Below are 19,666 nucleotides of genomic sequence, written 5' to 3'. Positions count from 1 at the left end.
GCAGACCCAGCTGTGAGAAATCAGTTGTCTCCTGTTAAGCCACCCGCTAAAGAAATTTACAGAAATACAAAACAATGCTACTCTTCTCACTTTACTTTTCTTTTGGAAATTATAGTTTTTCATAAAAAATACGTTCTTAACTTGTAATGGGTTTATTATTTTTAAATGAATTAAAAAATAATTTAAAATTTTTCTTTTAATTTCTAATATGGTGAATATCTGTCTATTTATATCCCACATATCTATCTTTCTATATCAATATCAATACATATCGATATATATATATATAGAATCAACTTAAGCAAAAGTATTTGGAGGGAGGGTCCTTAGTACTTTTTAAGAGTATAAAGGGGTCCTGAGACCAAAAAGTTTGAGAGCGTGTGACCTGAGATTATGTCTTTCATGAGGATTTAGCACACTTAAGTGCCCACCATCCCCACTCTCCCTTCCATCACCTGCCTTTGCTATATTTTTAGTTTTATTGTTATTGTAAAGGTTACCAACATTTACATTCTGTGCTGTAATTACAATTTTTCTTATTATTATATTGATCTCTTTGGTCTTAATCAAAATCATTATTATAAAATTCTTTTTAGTCATTTAAATAATGATATTTTTAATTTCCAGGAGCTTTTTTCATTCTGATTATACATTTTTCCTAGCATTGTGAAGTTGCTTTATGGAGAAAATATTTTCTTGAAATTCCCTCAGGATGTGGATTAGATTTTTTTTTTTTTTTGTGAGGAAGATTAGCCCTGAGCTAACATCTGTTGCAATCCTCTTCTTTTTGCTGAGGAAGATTGGCCCTGGGCTGACATCCGTGCCCAACTTCCTGTACTTTATATGGGACACCGCCACAGCACAGCTTGACAACCGGTGCGTCAGTGCGCGCCCAGGATCCAAACCCACGGACCCTGGACCACTGAAGCAGTGTGCGCACACTTACCTGCTACGCCACCGGGCCAGCCCCTCCATTAGATTTTTAACATGTTTTTTTCTCTCCCTATTTTTTTCTCCCGAGGTCCTTAGGAAGGATGTATTAAGTTGTTTAGTAGAGAGTAGATGTGGTTTTCCTCTGTGGCTGTTAGATCTTTTTGCCTTATGGGTCTCTCCCTTGGGTCTGAGTGCTGATTATGGTTTTGAGTAAATGAATGGGGCCTGTTAATAACTTTGCTGTAGGATGCCTAGGCATGAGCTAGGTAGGTGGTTTCAGATGCCCCTAACTGCCAAAGTAATAAGGGCTTTCTTTTGAGGGTAGAGTTCAATTATACTCAGTAGATGGTACTGTATAATAGTCGTTGTAGGGGTAGTGATAGTAATAATAATGGCTAATGCTTTTTGAGTGATTGATATGTTCCACATCCTTTTCTGAGTGTTTTATGTATTCAGAATCCTTTAATTTTCTTGGCAATCTGATATGAAAACCAAAACACAGAGAGGTTAAGGCTCAGTAAGAAGTTAACTGGGTTCTTAAACCAAGTAGTCTGATTGTAGTGCCTATGCTCTTAACCACTGGATGTACGGTGGTTTTTGAGGACGGAACATGTAAAAGAAAAGCACTTTTTCAAGGAGGTTATTATTTACTAGCGATTTTCTGATTTGTAGAAAAGTTAGGTCTCATCATTGAAAGAGCTTTAATTCTATCTCCATGGGTACTCACTGACTGTTTTTGTGTAGTTATTACTGTGAAATTGTTTTAGTAGCATGGGTTCTAACTGTGGTCATTTTACCTGCAGTTTATTCCAATGCCTGTTCTGTATGGTGTTTTCCTTTACATGGGAGTTTCCTCATTAAAAGGAATCCAGGCAAGTCTTAAGTATTTAATGATGTCATAGAAAAACTTAAAAATATTTTAAACTTGTTTGAATATTGCAAAGATTGTTTTTGTGATGGTAGTGATTTATTCTCAACTCTGACATTTTGGGGGCAGGTTAACTACCTGTGGTGACTTCAAATCCATATCTCCTGAGAGATTATTGCTTATTGCACATTTTTTCCCCCTGAGAATGAGATCATGAAATGATATGGTCCTTACCTATTTTTAATTGGAGCCAATAAAAGGCCCTGTAACTATCAATAAAGACTAGTATAGTAAGAGGGAGGATCAAAAGGATTGGAATGGGGAAAAAGTGCTATTTCTGACGTGTAGAATAGCAATTGCAGTGCTTAAAAATAGAAAATAGATAATAGTTTTCTATAAAAATGGTAACACTTGTCATTTGTATGGTGCAATACAGTTTATAAATCCTAGTACGTAAGTTATTTTCTGTGATCCTCGAAACAATATTGGGAAGCAGGAAAGATTGTTTCGAGGATCTAAATACCATTTAGATAAACAGTACTATTTTTGTAAGTCAGGAAACAGAAATAGAGGGACTTACGGAAGGTTCTGAACTAAGTAAGCAGTGGAGCCCAGGCTAGAGCCCAGTGATATCACTGCTCCCTTTTGTCTTATTTATAATACTTCCTGGAAAATGACCTGATAACGTTTATTAAGATTTATGTGAATCCAATCTTAGTGTAAAGCATTTAGCTCATAAAGCACAGTTAGCACCACATGATCACCTCCTATCATGAAAAGCATGTTGTCTAAAGTTGCCAGCAAAGTGACTGGCAGGACTGCTCAGAGGCAGCATCTTTATTTTCTCAACACAGTCCGGGATCTACTCCCTACTGGTCAAGAAATGATCTCATTAACTCACTTGATTTTTTTACAACAGTTTTGTGAGGTATCTTATTACCAATTTATACATGAGGAAATTAAAGCTCAAAAAGATAAAAGAATTTGCTCGTAGTTTCGTTTTCATTGGGTGAAAAATTGGTAATTTTTACCTCAGGTTATTTTCATAGAATTGGTAATGTTAGACTTGGAAAGAACCTTAAAGAACTTTTTATTGTACATATTAGAAAACAAGTTTAAAGAGATTAAATGACTTCTACATTTGATTATAGCAGATAAATTTATCTAAATATTTTAATCCCCCCAATTAAAACATTTTGGTTTGAGTTTTTTGATTAAATTAATTGCATTAATTCAAACGATTGCCTTGATTTTTTTTTTCTCCTTGGATCTAGATATTCTATATTGAAACATTCTCCTATACAATCAGAATATATCAAGAAGTTATAGTTTAAATCACAGAGTTGATTATAATTTCTTAAAGTTGAATTATAATTTCTTAAAGTTGAATATGGTTTCTTTTCCTCAGTAGCAGAAATGATATTTTTGTTGAAAACTTTGTTTTATTTTGTTTTCCATTTGATACATAGTTTTTTGACCGTATAAAGTTGTTTGGAATGCCTGCTAAGCATCAGCCCGACCTGATATACCTCCGTTATGTGCCTCTCTGGAAGGTGCATATCTTCACAGTCATTCAGCTCACTTGTCTGGTTCTTCTGTGGGTGATAAAAGCTTCAGCTGCTGCAGTAGTTTTTCCCATGATGGTAAGGGTTTTCTCCAGACTTTGTCCCTAATTAATAACATTTTTGTGTGTTTTCATAATAATTATTCTATTAATATTTATAATTGATTTTGAGAAAAGGAATAGCCCATTTTAAGCATCTTAGGTATTGGGAAGTGTGAACTAGCCCTTTCTAGCAATTAAACCAATTGTTTTCGAAACTGAGTTTGCTTGTCATTTTGTAAATTTTTGTTTGTTTTGTGTTTTTAGTCATTGAGCTATATAGAACACTGTTTTGTATTTTTAAACAACTTAAGAATTTAGGACGTTTATAGAATAAATAAAATAGCCAAATGTAAAAAGCAAAGCAACTTAGAACAACATGGTTCTTTAATAGGATAGTTCAATACATTTTCAGAAATTAACAAATCTAGAAGTTAAAAAATAATAAAGGTTATAGATGATACTAATAAGACAATATAATTCATTAAATTATCACAGAATATTCTTGCAAATAGCATCCTTTTGTAAATACCATGTAAAAATTGATTATGTACATGGGCACAAAGAAAATCTTAAAAAATTCAAAAGCTATAAAAATTATACAGGTAATATTCCCTGATCACAAATAAATTAAATTACAAATAAATAATTAAAAGTCACTAAAATAATCTTAACTATTTAGAAATTAAATGCTGAAATAATCCCTGGGTGGAAAATTGAGTTAAAAAACCATTGTGGAGGTACTGAAATGGAGGACTTTTTAAGAAAGTCTGTGGGATACAGCTAAAATTATAATCATAGAAAAATGTGTACCCTTCATTGCCTTTATTATTCAAGAATCCTTAAAATAAAAGCAACCAAATTTTTTATTTGTAAAGATCAATAATGGATAAACTCTTCCCAAGCCTGAGTAAAGAAGAAAATGAGAGAATGAAATACACAAGATTAAGAAAGAGAAAAGAGATACAACCACAGCTCTGGATGAGATTCAGTGGGTGTTAAGAAAATATTACATGAATCTATAGCAATAAATTTGAACATCTATAGCAGAGATCAACAACTTTTTTCCTGAGAGTCAGTTATTAAATATTTTAGGCTTTGTAGGCCATGAGAATATTATATAGGCACTTAGATAACAAGAGAGAAATTTCCACAATTTCTTATTGATGAAATTCAAAAGTAATTGTATAGTATTTTAAAATGAAAGACTACTAACGAGAAGACTGGAATTGTTTTTCATTTGGGATAATATTTCACTTTCTTGGGCTTCAAAGTTATTGTTCCCTATCATCAGATCAGTTCCAAATGTTCATCTGTAAAAACTATTCTTGATTCACAGGCCATACAAAACAGGTGGTGGGTCAGATTTAACCCAAAGGCTGTGATTTGCCTACCCCTGATCTAGAGGAAATGGGTTATTTCCATACTATACATACATTTCCAAAATTGACCCAAAGAGAAGTATAAAATCTATGGATATGTGTAACTCCGTTGCATAGAAGAGACCTAAAAAAATGTTTAGAGATCTGCTCCTGGAGTACCAGGCCCAGATGGGTTAACAACTGAATTTTAAAGAACAATTAATTCCAATACTTCTTGAATTATTCTAGACCAAAGGAAAAGATGAAAACGTCTACATTTTTTCCTCAAGAAATGCTAACAAGATCTTAATACCAAACCCCAATAAAGTTGTACAAAAGAACTGTAGTGCCCTCTTACTTACTAATATAAATGCAAAAATCTTAAGATATTAACAAATATATAAATTTATAGTGTTTCTGTAAGTAATATATCATTATTAAATACTTCAGCGTTAAGAATTATGAACATAAAGATAAAAAGACTTTTTATAAAATTCAGTCATTGTGAATAAAAATTTGTAAATGAGTTTTCATATAGGGAAGCCCACTGTTACTATTGTTATTTTATATTGAATCGAAGGTTCTGTGATATAAAGTAAGAATAATATAATAATTGGTATAAAGAGGAGGTAACATTTGTTGATAATGTGATTGTATTATGTACGTATTAACCCAAATGACTCAAACAGAAAAGACTAAAAGCCCTAATAAAATTAATAAGAATTTTGTTAGAGTGGCTGGATACAAGAAAACATGAGAATTAATATATAGGCTCTATCTTAGTAGTAATGCTAAAAATGGAAATGGAAAAAAATCGTATTCACAATAGTGACCAAAAACTATAAAATACTTAAGAACAAATTTAAAAACAAATTTAAAAGGAAAGACCTATTTAAAGAAAAACCTTTATAATAACATTTTATTACTTATTAGAGCTGCTATAACCAAGTACCACCAACTCATTGGCTTAAAGTAGCAGAAATTTATTATCTCACAGTTCTGGAGGCTGCAAGTCAGAAATCAAGGTGTGGACAGGGGCATGTACCCTCTGAAGCCTGTTGGGAATCCTTCCTTGTCTCTTCCTAGCTTCTGGTAGTTTGCTGACAATCTTTGGCTTTCCTTGGCTTGCAACTGCGTAACTCCAATCTGCCTTCCTCGTCACATGGTGTTCTCCCTGTGTGTCAGTGTGTCTTCACATGACCATTTTATGAAGACACCAGACATGTTGTATTAGGAGATCACCCTACTCCAGGAGGACCTTGTCTTAGTTAATTAAATCTGCAACAACCCTATTTCCAAATAAGGTCTTATTCTGAGGTACTGGGAGTTAGGACTTCAATATATCTTTCCTGGGGGGACACAATTCAACCCATAACAATATTGAAGGACGTAAAATTAAGACCTGAATAAATAGAAAGATATACCATGTTCTTTGTTTTGCAGACTTAGTATTATAAAAATGTCACTTCCAAGAATGAACTTTACTAGAGTTTTATTTGTGTATGTATTTGAGGGAGGGAGTTGGTGTCAGTGTGAACTACATAATTTTAAAGCTTGTGGAGAAACATAAATGCCAGAGTCCCAACAACATGGGTGGTAGAAATGTTCTATATCTTTTTTGAGTGTGGGTTGGATGAGTATTTACATTTGTCAAAAGCATCGATCTGTACACCTGCTATTTTTCTATTTTACAATATATAAATTGTATGTTAATGAAAGAATAAAGATATAATAAATACCAGAGAATAACAAAACAAAGATAATTATAATTAAGAATTTCTGGCTGGGTCCAGGGATGAGGGACTTGACTGTTCCTGTGCTGATAGTATACTGTTTTAATAACTAAATGTTTAAGAATTGCTGTCAAGTCAGTGTAGCTAACACAATCTGGAATTGGGATAGGAATAGACAAATAGATCAGAAAAATAGATTGAGTGCAGAGAATTATTAGAATATATGAGAATTTACCCCTTGAATACCATAAGCAGATTATTTCATTAAAGATGTAATTCATTTAAGTGGGAAAATTTAGTATATAATGTTAGAAGATTTGACTATATACTGGGAGCTAAATAAGGTTGCTCTCCCTACCTGATACCATATTCAGAAAGAAATCATAAACAAATTTAGGATTTAAATGTTAAAATAAATTTTAATAGAAAAATTAGAGAAATATTTGTATAATCTAGTGATTGCGGGTAACTTTTCAAAGAAGATGGGAAAAACCCAACTGTAAAAGAAAGATATATTTGACCACATGATAATTGAAAATTTTATATGTCCTTAGACGGTAAAATCAGATTGTGAACTTGGAGAAAATATTTGTAACATACAAGGCAGATAAAGTGTTTCTATCCAGACTACACAGAACTCATATGAATTTATGAACGAAAATCATAAAAAACAGTTGAAAAACAGGCAAAGGATGGGAAATAAGTAACGGAAGAGGAAATCCAAATGGCTAATGAACATTTGAAAACATCTTCAGCCTTGATGCAGTTAAAGAAAAGCAAATTAAAGTAATAATATGTCTTTTTCACAAATATGGTTGGAAAGTTAAAACCTAATGTTGGAAAATAGGTTTTCTAATGCATTACTTAAGAGATTTTTAAAATTATATCTATTTATGTAATGTGTGTAGTGCAAAATCATCATAAAAATTAATAATCTCGTTTTACTCACTATGCTTAATCTGCTTGATAATTTTATGCAGAGTGGAAGGGATTTATATGGGAAAAGATTGAAAATGCCATTTTCTTTATATCTTTTCTTTGGGTGGAAAGTTCAAAAAGATAAATAGGTGTCTGAGTTCCTTTGAAATAAGATGGTGGTGAAATCATTTTAAAATAAAATATATGAAGCACTTTTTTGTCATTTATGCTTTAATAAGTAGTCTTTCTCTCTTCAAGTGATATAATTTATATATTTTTAGATGTTACTTAATATTTAATATTCTCTCCCCCACTTTCTTAAGGTTCTTGCATTGGTCTTTGTACGCAAACTCATGGACCTGTGTTTCACAAAGAGAGAACTTAGTTGGCTTGATGATCTCATGCCAGAGAGTAAGAAAAAGAAAGAAGATGACAAAAAGAAAAAAGAGAAAGAGGTAAAAAGACAAGACTTTTAAATTTACACCATTCACTTGTTTTAATATTTTGTACCAAGTGGCGGGCACTATTACAGTCACTTTACAGGTATCAACACCTTTAATTCTTCTAAGAGCCTTATTGTTTGTTATAAAGTGTAAGTACTTTTATTATCCCCAACTTACAAATAAGGAAACTGAGGCAGAGAGGTTAGTAGGTAACTTGTCCCAAACATAGGCTCTTACCCATTTCACCAATAGCCCTGACACAAAAACACTTTTTAAAAATTACATGTCATGTGTGTGCTTAGTCAACAGTTAGAAGAATTTAGCGGTATTAAAACATAGGTAATATAAGGTAATTCTACATCATAGTCTACCATCTAATTTAACCTTAAATATAAAAGTACATTTTAATTTGTAACTGTTTTAATAATCTGGCATACATAATGACAAAAAAGACTTTAAGTATCTTTTTACTAAAAGTATAATAAAGCTGTAGTCTTTATATGCGATATTACATACCATTAGTTGATATGTACACTGAGATTTACAGCAGTACTTTATTCTGCATTTGATTCTTTTTTTTTGTTTTTTTAATACCCAGCCCAATGCTATTACTTAGTAAGAAGGAAAAGTAGACATTGATTATGTAGGGTAGATGATTTTGTTGATTTTAGTGCCTCATTCAATTTTCCCATTCAGAACACTGTGTGAAAATCAAAGATAGGAAGAAAGATATACATTTTTAAATGTTATGGTTCTGTTTAAATAGAGATCTGAAAATTACTGGGTCTTTTTTCCTAATTTTTGAGAGAAAGAAGCATAATTTATACCTTATATTGCATAGTATTTATGAAAATGCATTTGTTAAAGCTTTGCAGACAAGTGTGTTTAGGGCTTGCTGGCATTTTTTCATGGTTTAGATTGATTATTCAGTGCTGATTTATGACAAAATTGCTGGTTTTATGTTTACTTCAACAAAAATTATGACTCTTTAATTAGGATACTAATTGGAATACTAATTTGAATGGGGCCTCAAATTTTTAAAAGATTTTTGTTTTCTCCAAAGCTATATTATGTATGTAAATGTTTTTGAGCTTTTGATGATTTTTCAAATAGGATGTAATTTATTTATAAGACACTTAGGTGAAATTGCCTGTTTATTACTTCCTGTATCAGTTAGAATAAGGTTCAGTTGTACATAACAGAAAACAAAAGTAAAAGTGACTTAAACACAAAAGTTTGTTCTCTGATGTACATGTCTTGCAAGTAAGTGATCTAGTGTGATGGCTCCACAGAGTTATCAGGGACTCCTGTGCTGTTTTTCTCCCATCCCCAGCTGATAGTTTCCATCCTCAGAATCACCTCAGGGGTCAGAATGGCTGCTGAACTTGAGCTATGGTGTTAGCATTAGAGACAGCAGGAAGGAGGATGGGGGTGGGAGAGAGAAAGCAAAATAGGCTTTACCCTATTGTCTTGTTTTAAGGAATCTTTCCAGAATTGTCATCCAGTAAGTTCCACTTGCACCACATGGCCACACTGAGTTGCAAGGAACGCTGGGAAATTTAGATTTTATTTATTTATTTTAAAGCTGGGCACATTGCCACTTCCAAATAGTGGGATTTCTATTAGTAAAAAAGAGGAGTAGGATGCTCTCAATCTCTTCTATACTGCCCTGTGTCTCCTCCCTACCCTCCTTCCAGTTATTAAAATATCATGATTTTGGTTCCTGTCTCCTATCTAAGTTGTTCTTAACCTGGGGTGACTTTTCTTCTCAGGGGACATGTTTCAATGTCTGAGACCTTTTTGATTATTAAAACTGGAGGGGCTGCTGCTGGCATCTAATGGGTAGAGGTCTAGGATGCTGCTAAACATCCTCCATACACGGGATTGTCCCCTACAACAAAGAATTGTTTGGCCCTAAATATCAGTATTGCTGAGATTGAGGTTTTGCCTATATTGTATTGTAATGAGAGCCATGAGATTTGACTAAGTTTTATTTCTCATTATATACCTACATAATAATTTATAATAGAATTTATGTAGCTAAATTGATTTTAAAATAGTATTAATGATTAACTTACAGAAATGAAAGTTATAACCATTTAAAATTAATCTTTACAAGTGGTTGTTTTCATTTTTTTTTTTTTTTTGTGAGGAAGATCAGCCCTGAGCTAACATCTATGCTAATCCTCCTCTTTTTGCTGAGGAAGACCGGCTCTGAGCTAACATCTATTGCCAATCCTCCTCCTTTTTTTTTCCCCAAAGCCCCAGTAGCTGGTTGTATGTCACAGTTGCACATCCTTCCAGTTGCTGTACGTGGGACGCGGCCTCAGCATGGCCCGGCAAGCGGTGCGTTGGTGCGCGCCCGGGATCCGAACCCGGGCCGCCAGTAGCGGAGCGTGCGCACTTAACTGCTAAGCCAGGGGGCCGGCCCGGTTGTTTTCATTTTATACTACAAGTATGTGTTCATAATAGTAAAATGAATTTTTCAGTCATGGCAGATACGTTATATTTAAATAATATTGTCAGTTTGGGTTTCTAATTCTTTAAGATATTATATATTAATTGGTCCTCCTGGAAATTCTCTGGGAAAAGTAATCTCTTCACGTGTGTGCTCTATAGGAAGCTGAACGAATGCTACAAGCTGATGACGATACTGTGCACCTTCCATTTGAAGGGGGTAGTCTCTTGCAAATTCCAGTTAAGGCCCTAAAATATAGGTGAGATAAAATTTTATTTTGTAAAATGTATTTTTATGTATATGTCAAGTGCTTGAATAAGCCATGTAATATTACATCTGTTTTTAAAAAGATGACAAAACCTGCATCTGGCCTATCAACTAAGGGAGGGCTTCATGTAGTTTGAAAAGGAAGTCCCTTGCTCCTTCCCCACCCAGGTTATAGGCAGGAGTGAAGAAAAAGCTGGACTTGGACCAGGGCCTTAACTAACTTCCATGCGAAGCAGACAAGATTTAATTGTCTTTTATCACTCCATCTGTTTTAGTGAAGTTTAAAATCTGTACACAAGTCTTATAATATTCTCATTCTCTCAAGAGTGCAGGTTTTTCCTTTCTGCCCTTCATTAGTGCTGGGGTCAGAGTGTGCTGGAAAATAAACATTTGTAATCCATATTTTGATGACCTTCCAATATGTAACTATGGTTAGAGGCCGGAGAACTCTCTCAGTTTCTAGAGGTGTGATTTGACCATTGGCAGTGAGGGCTTATTTTATGGGAAAATTATTGTTTCATATAGTTTATAGTGTATGATTTTGGTGATTATTTTTTAAATTTAAGAACTAAAGATAGAGGTTGGGAAATGTAAACTTTTTTGTAGTTTTGAAAGATTAAAAACTTATGCACACATCTGATTCCTATTTCTGTGCATTTATTCCATTTCTGATTAGCTTTTATAGTAGAAAAATCAGTTTTAGAATGTATATACGTTCGTTCCCTGACCAGTTAATGAAAAATGTTTGTTGATATTTAACTAACTTGCTTCAGTCTTTTTTCATTTTTAACTAATCTTTATAGTTTTTACAGAGGTCACATTTGGACTTGTACATGTTGATTAGTTTTGTAAATAAATTCATCAAGTAATTTTCCTCTACTTTTTACTACTGATTTTCATCATTGGTATTATTCTGTATCACCTTTCATGATTTTCCCTCAAATCCTTATATACTGTAAATTAAATGTCAAATTTAGACATTTTAATATATCCAACTACAGTGCACTGCTTCACTATATTCTGTAAATGTTTGCTAAATTAATTAATATATTAACTGTGTTGGTTGTACTTGTAAAAGAGAATAGGAAGTGCCATCATGGTCGTTAGTGACTCTCCCCAATTTGCTAAGATTATTTGCCACTTGATTTCTACAGGTCCTGCGTTATCATTTTCTCAGTGTGATTGCTCATGGACCTTGATAAATTTAAGTGGAGTCTGTCCTTCACTGTCTGATATTTGACAAAAAGAATGGGTATCTGTATATTTACTTTTTTAAGTGATGACATGAGCCATGGTTAATGCTGCTTTGCTTAAAATTTAAACATCCAGAGTCCCAGGAATTGGCTGACCTGTTTGCTAGAATTTTAAATCTTGAGTAGCTTTAGATTACTTGTCATGAAAATCAAATGAGATAATATGTGAAAGCATTTGGAAACTAGAAAGCCCTATAAAAATATGAAAATAATTTAATGTAGACAAATTTTTTCCCATCTAATTTTATTTTGGGCAAAAACAAAATGTATACTTTCTTCAAAAAAGGTCTTAATTTCTACTAATGGAAAAGTTCTTAGAGGAAGACATTTAGAAGCTAGAAAGCGCTTCAAGAATTTCTCTCTTCAGTTAAAGTTGACAACCAAGCAGAGAAACACTTACTCTGGGTAGGCAGAGTTTCAAGTTGCATGGGTCTGCCATTGTGAATTTGGGCATTCAAATTTGTGTACTTGAAAAAAATTGACTTGGTGAAGCAGCCATTCCTATAGACTCTCCAGTGACCATGTCACACTTCTCTACAGTCTTAAATTTTAAAAGACATTTAAAGTATGAACAAAGCTAGCACTTTCTAAATGACTGCTATTTAGTCGTTTATAACCTAGCTGCCATCACATTGTTAATTTAACATCTAATTTGACATTTGTATTTGTCGCTTGTTTGCATGAAGTGTTTTTCTTCTGGTGAAGACAAAGGGCTCTCAAATATATTTCTATTGACTTTGTAGTACTTTCATATTACTTGTGACTGACAATCTTAAGTGCAAAATTGTTTATGGATTTCAGCCTTATTGGATTTGGGGTCTTGAAATAATTTTTGCAATATTTCATAGAGACATGGAATGGTTACATTTGTCCCTTATCATGAAAGGACCGTATTTTGTTCTTTTGATTTGATTTTGATAAATTTGATATAATAACACTGACACTGAACATGTGAATGCCAGCTAAAAGTAGTACTTAAAACCTGTTTTTGTGTTATTTGTTGAAATATTTTCAGAGCTCTGTTTTCAATTTTAAAGTGTCACCTTTCCCAACATTCTTTTTAATGATTTTTAAAAGCTATAAAAAGCAAGGATTTAAAAAAAAAATCATAGTTTTAATTTTTCCTTACATACTTTGGATATTTATTTGATGAGATTGATATTTGTGGGAATTATAAAAATGTTTTCTAATTGACTTGAGGCTGTATTATTTTTTATATTTATAAGCACATTAATATATTCTTTTATGTTACTTCAATAGTATACTTATAGCCAAGATGATGATCTTTGGGCATTGTTGCCAATTTAATTAATCTTACTCCTAGTTTTTATTATAAAGAAAGATGCAATTCCACCATGAGACCTTTGTAACAGAATTCCAAAATTCTAATATCTTGCTAGACCTTGGGTTAGGTGCATGGCAAAGAGTTTTCTCAGTTTTAAGTTGATGAAAGCAAATATTATATACATAATGACAATATTAATGCTTTTGCAAGTACTGAATACTAACCAAAAAGTGTATTTGTTCTTCAGTGTTGATCCCTCAGTTGTTAACATATCAGATGAAATGGCCAAAACTGCACAGTGGAAGGCACTTTCCATGAATACTGAGAATGCCAAAGTAACCAGATCTAACACGAGGTAGCTGTAACTATTTACACATTTTCTAACTATAGCTACTTTTCAGTTTACTTATGGATAGCTATTCAATACAACCATTAAATTTAACTCAATTTACATAATTTATATTCTCCTTACTTAACAAAACCAATCTTCTTTTCTTCCTCTCTTCCTTCCTTCTTCCTTTTCATCCATCCATGTATTCATCATTTTACTGTGTACTGGAATCAGATATAGGTACTGATTGTTTTGTTATTTTTTAAATTTATAGTTAGCCTATTTCAAAAAAATTTGAGCTATTTTATAATAAAAATGAATATATATATGGTAGTATGGCATAAATATATAAAAGATCAGATACCATAGAAAGAAAGATAATTACTAGGGATTAAATAAATACTGTAATTGAATACTACCCCAATCATGCTTTCTGATGATCCAAGAAAAGAGAAAAACATGATTGTTTTCTTTCTTTTTGTTTTGTTTTGTTTTGTTTTAGCTTTCCATTTCTTCAGGTGAGGTAAATGTTTTCCTAGAAGATATTGGAAGAAATGTAATCCATGGATACAAAGGCCATTCGATTTTATAATGGACCATGAATTACATAACTGTTTCATAAGCCCTTTCTTATGTTTCTTGTTATGTAACCCTTTTTTCTTTCTTTTGCCGTTACTTCAAGGCCTGAACACCATGGATTCTAGTTTGATAATCGTTAGTACTTTAATCCCTTAGGTCTCCGGAGAAATGAGATATTATCCTGTAGGGTACTCAGTCATTCATATTCAACAAATAATTATTTTGTGTACACTTTGTGCCAGACACTATGTTGGGTGTCAGTATATTCTGCTTGGGCATCAGATCAGAACTTTTCCAGGCAAGCAATCACATACCTATTTCTGTTATTGTCTTTCTGGCCGCTATCTTTTGATAATAATTGTTAGGTTTTTCTCATTCTTTCTCTACCTCCTTCTAGAACCTTGCTCCTACTTAATCTCTATCATCTTTTTTTGTGCTTTTCTATCATTTCTTGAGTTCTAATTCTCTAAGCTAGGCTGTTTCCTTTCTTCACTTCTATCTTTGATCTCAGAAGTTTTTAAGTTAAACTCTTTGTCATTTTGGGTTATTCCATGCAGCCAGAATTTCACTAGATACTCTATTTACCCTTAGTAATTTTTCACACCTTGTCAGCACTCCTGGCCCAGATTGTTGGTATAGTTATGATAAATATAAAGACCTTACAGTAATATTACTGTATCTTTTATATTTCTGCCTTTCATTCAGGTTGCTCTTCACTTCAAAATCACATGGGAAGAAAGGGAATGTTTGGGTTATGTTGTTTAACAGAAGAATGTTTGGAGGACCTTCTTTCAGTTTTGTCTGGAGAAGGCAGCAAACTTTAGTGTGTTTTTGTACTTTCAAAAATTTTTTTCAAAACCCAGATATTCATATGTTAGAATTAATTAAATCCATATACATGGAATCATTGTCTTGGATATTAACTTGAAAATATAGAATATGTGTTTTGATCTTATATTTGTGAACCAAATTTGGGGAGCGAAAGTTTATAAATTTGTTACATTTTGCAGGAAATTATTTGATGCTTATCTATATTAACACTGGTTAATTTTTTAATGGATTTGTCAGTGAAATAAATGTCAAGTGCTACAACTGTTGATATATAAAGTAAAACTAATAAATCAAATATAGTCAATACACTGACCAGTTTTAAGGAGCTTCCTCTTCAGTTGTGAGAAAAACATGAATTTCAGTGGCAAATGTATCCATTAAAAAAAAACTAAGAATTTTTAATAGCATTTCCAATTAAGTTTACTGATATGAAAAGAAAGTAGTAAAATAACAGTAGCAAGTCATATGTTTATAGTATTAATAGTCATCTCAAAAGCCTTATTATGGATACTAATTGTTGGCCATGTTCAGAATGTAATACTTGTCCATTTCAAAATCCTTTATCCTCATTCTTTGTTTTAAATAGCCCTGAAAAACCTGTGAGTGTGAAAATAAATTTTGAAGATGAACCAACAAAGAAATACATGGATGCTGAAACTTCGTTGTAGAATTGAACCAAGAGGAATTATATATATAGATATACAGATAAATATATAATGTGTGTATTTCATGTCACTATATGTAACAATATTGTATGTCATGCTATTTATGCATGACAACTGGGTTTTTTGGAGTAGTGTCTCAAGTTTATTAAGAGCACCATGGAGACTGTATATAGTGAAATGGTCTCTTAGAAGTGAGGTACATGGTTTTTACTATTCAAATATTTATTCTGTTGGAAGAATTTTTTCTGTTCTGCAATAGAAAGTTGTGGGGAAATGCATTCAATCTACTTTTCTTTAAATCTGTTTGTTCATCAGTGGCAATTCATACCAACCTTAAGTGATGTGTACTCTGTCCATATATTTATAATTTTTACTTGAGTTACTAAAAGTTTTCACATTATTTCATTTGTTACTGTGTTATAGGAAGAACAGGGAGTCTTATGCCAATGCTGTGGGACAAATGATAACATGTCATGGCTTTTCTGTGTGTGTGTGTTTCATTTATGTAGATGTCCATCATGTTTCACATGCGATGGAAATTTTTTGGCTATAGAGGTAGAACTTTCTAGATAAGAACTATAGTTTTGAACTTTGTTTTTCAAATTTATTTCATATCTTAAAACCTCCAAATCTAGGTTTCCATTCTTATAGACAAGTAGAATCGCAGGTGATTTTATAATTTAACCCCCATATGAGTCATAACTTGATGAATTTTAGAAGCTGTAAAATGCCAATTTATAGTAGTTAAATTCTATTGCCTTTGTAGAAGTTTTTTCTGAATCCTAATAATTTATTAGAGCCCAGAATGCCCACTCTGTTCTCTGCCTTAGCTGTCTTTTACTTAAAATGTGGTTTAGTTTATATCAGGTTCAAGTTCTTGATTATTTTTCTATTATAAGTAGTATGGTTAAATAATCAGGAGTCAATTCTCTTAAATGGGTTTATGATCAGTATTACTTTATTCTATTAAGAATTACCTTTCATTTTCTGTTTATGTGGTTATTCTTTCTATTGTATAGGTAATATTTAATAGATTGTTATCTGTGATTTCATTTTTAAATATTTTATTTATTTTAATTGATATGATGCTTAAATATATAAACATTTGAAAAGGTAACAAATACAGAGAAAACTGTTAATGTAAATAGTTGGTGCTCACTTGCATTTATGGTTTATTATCTGAAAGTAGTTGACATATTTTACATCTTTGATATAAAGCACTGCCATATTTGTATTTTAAAAGGAATTTAGACATTTTATGTATAGTTCAGATGGATGGCATTCTTCTTATTTTGTGTTAGTGTTTGTTATTGACTTTTTGCTTTTGTGAGCTGTCTTTTTTAACTTCTAGCAAATTTTTTTCAGTCATCTTTTATATACTCTTAGCTCCACATGAAATAAGTAAATGTTGTTCGTGTTAAGCCTGTAGGACTGGATGAATGGGGTTGTGAAACTGATTTGGCAAGAGGATAGTTTATAAAAACCAAATGAGTATTGAGAAGCCACAGAAATAATGAAAATAGTGACATGAATATTAGAATGAAAATTTTAATGAAATTCCAGTGCTCTCTTTAATCATTTGTAATTAAAGTACAAAAGTATGAAGAATTGATCTTATCGAGGATCATGAGGAATGCCGAAAGCTGATATTTTAGCAGTTCTGAAGTGTTTTTAATCCATTCTAAACTACTTACTAACTAATGTATTTTCCCCATCGGAGGCCATATTTTCAGATTCTAGTTAAAATAACGGATTCAACTTATGCCTCAGATCTGTGTTTGGAAATGTAGCTACTTTTCTTTAGAAAATATAGCTGGCGTCATTTGGTACTGCCTAAAACAGAGTTCGACTCTCCTGGCAGTTGATAATAGAGTATTACCCACGGTGCTTGTTAGTGTTTATGAGCTTCCATAGAAGTGAGTCCTTTTTATTCATAGCAGCACAATCATTTCCAAAGACCCCAGTATTTGCTGCTGTATTTTGTAAACTCCCCTGATGTACCTGAACAAGAAGATTTCCTCACATCATTTCCTTGTGTCTGGACATCATAGGGTTAACAAATGTGCTTATTTCACAGGAAGTGATTTTAAAATTTAAACTGAAAACTACCTGGGATCATAGTGTTCCTGTGATTTTATTTAATTATGTTTAGTAATTGTCCAGTGCCAGAGAAACCATGACTTGCAAAATACTTTGCACTCAAAATGTTTTCACTATGTTTCTGATTGTTAATGGTTTCTGCTTTTTTTTGACTACTTGACATACAAAATGATCTGATATGACTACTCCATTGAAGAGCAAAGGTAACTCGTGTTTAAGTAATTAACTGCTTGTTTTGCATGGTTACGATATTTTTCCACTAGTTTTGAAAAATAACAATCATGGATAGATTCATTGCAAGACAGTGAAAAATAGAAGTTACTGCATATATTGATTTTTAAATGTTGCCTTAAACAGGTATAAATGAGCAGTAGTAATCGCTGTGTATTGATTTACCTCAAGGTGCAAAATAATGAAACCTGTACATATTCCATTTACCAAATAAATTTGTATAAACAGCCCTGCACTTTCTTAGATGCCTTGGTTTCCAGGATGGAGCTTAGTGCTACTGAATACCCCGGCCACAGAGCCGCCTCAGGATATTCTTTCCACCCTGTTTTATTTATTGATAGATAGATGTCTGTTTACAAAGACTATAATGAATCTTGATGTTGACCATCGGAAATTTACTTTCTTATGAATGCTATTTCCCTCTAAAATAGCAGCTTTTGAGAAAACAATGAACTAACTTCCTTATGATAAAAGGATGATTCTGTATATTCTCTAATAATATTAGATGTGCTGAAGTAAAGCACACAGTCTTTCTAATGGGGGTGTGTGTGTTTGTGTGAATGACGTTATCAATTTTAAATCTCTTAAGTTGTTTAAAAAAGCTGTATCATATCAATGTTCATATTTGCCAAGTCTTCTGTAAAACGCGTAGGACAAAATTTTTTATGTGCTAATGCATGTATTTATAAAGCAGATTTCCTTATCAGTCAAAATTACTAATTTTTGTTTTCTCCATCCAAAAAAATTTCTGTTTCTTCCACATACTTAAAGCTTATGTATGTATATAGTAGCTTTCTAACTTTTTCCTTTCACAGAGACAGGTTCAAAATTCTGTAAAAAGAAAAATGATTTCTGAAACTGAGGTATGACCCCAGAGCTTGCTGTTTTTAAAGGATTATATCATATACATCAGTTCTGTAAATGTGCTCAACGGTTTAACATGTGAATCCTATTTTAAAGTGCTCAGATTTCGGATGTGTAAGCCATTGATATAACATTATAGTTCAGAAATGTTCAAATAATTTAATGTTTTAAATTTATTTATGTAGATCACATCATTGTTATTGTATGCAGTACAAATATGTGAACTGTCTTTTGATTTAGTCCAACAATTATTTATTTTTTACAAAGTAAACTTAAAGACTTTAAGGACATTAAAATTTAAAATAGTGTTCAAAATTAAAAATTTGGCAATTTTAATGTAAAGCTGGTTCTTTTCTAACCTTTCAAAAAGTAAGATGTGTCAATAATAAGAAAACATAGTTGGAAATGGAGTCATTTAAAGATGATTTTAAAAATTTAATAAGCACATACTGACTTCTACTAGTAGACTTAGAGAAATTGTTAAACCCCAGTTGTTTTTTTAATCAGATTTTTGTGCATTGATTGATTTTTGTGTTGTGGCTTTTCTTTTGTTGCTTTAGTATTAAAAGTTTTTGTTTTTTTGTTTTGTAGGGGGGGTTATCTTCCATTGTTTACTATGTTTAAACAAATAGAAATTGAATTTTATTGTTCATTTATATAATATTTGATAGCCTGGTATAATTTCACAGTACAGTTCTAATTTTTATGACTTTTATAATTACAATGATAATATTTTCTTTTGTAATAAAATCCAAAGTAAATTAAACATTTAAAACCTAGAACTGATATTTTTCATTTATATGAAGTACAAGTCTCTACCAAGTTGATAATGTGAATGATCTGCCTTTCAAATTTGTTTCATAATTGTTAGAAGAAAACTATTTTTTTGGAGATGTTATTGAAGTTGAAAGAGCAATAAAAGTCTACTGAATTAGTTGTTGGA

At 32.1% G+C, this 19,666-nt stretch overlaps 1 protein-coding gene across 8 annotated transcripts in view; it reads left to right on the top strand.

Annotated features, from left to right (window-relative positions):
• SLC4A7 (solute carrier family 4 member 7) overlaps nucleotides 1-19,666 on the top strand; it is a 113,433-nt gene extending 93,767 nt beyond the window's left edge. For 6 of the 8 annotated variants that reach the window (XM_087430649.1, XM_087430647.1, XM_087430643.1 and 3 more), the window contains 6 exons: nucleotides 1,737-1,805; nucleotides 3,271-3,444; nucleotides 7,740-7,871; nucleotides 10,479-10,576; nucleotides 13,370-13,477; nucleotides 15,450-19,666. In XM_087430649.1, coding sequence (XP_087286775.1) covers nucleotides 1,737-1,805; nucleotides 3,271-3,444; nucleotides 7,740-7,871; nucleotides 10,479-10,576; nucleotides 13,370-13,477; nucleotides 15,450-15,531 — 663 coding nt within the window. In that variant the 3' untranslated portion in view covers nucleotides 15,532-19,666. The remainder of the gene's footprint in view (nucleotides 1-1,736; nucleotides 1,806-3,270; nucleotides 3,445-7,739; nucleotides 7,872-10,478; nucleotides 10,577-13,369; nucleotides 13,478-15,449) is intronic. The other 2 variants (XM_087430650.1, XM_087430646.1) reach the window with 1 other exon arrangement.

Source organism: Ceratotherium simum, chromosome 5 (genome assembly GCF_057802395.1).
Source record: "Ceratotherium simum simum isolate JZ-2026a chromosome 5, ASM5780239v1, whole genome shotgun sequence".
NCBI lineage: Eukaryota > Metazoa > Chordata > Mammalia > Perissodactyla > Rhinocerotidae > Ceratotherium > Ceratotherium simum.
Note: the sequence above shows the minus strand (reverse complement) of the source record. Positions and strands in the feature narration are given on the sequence as shown.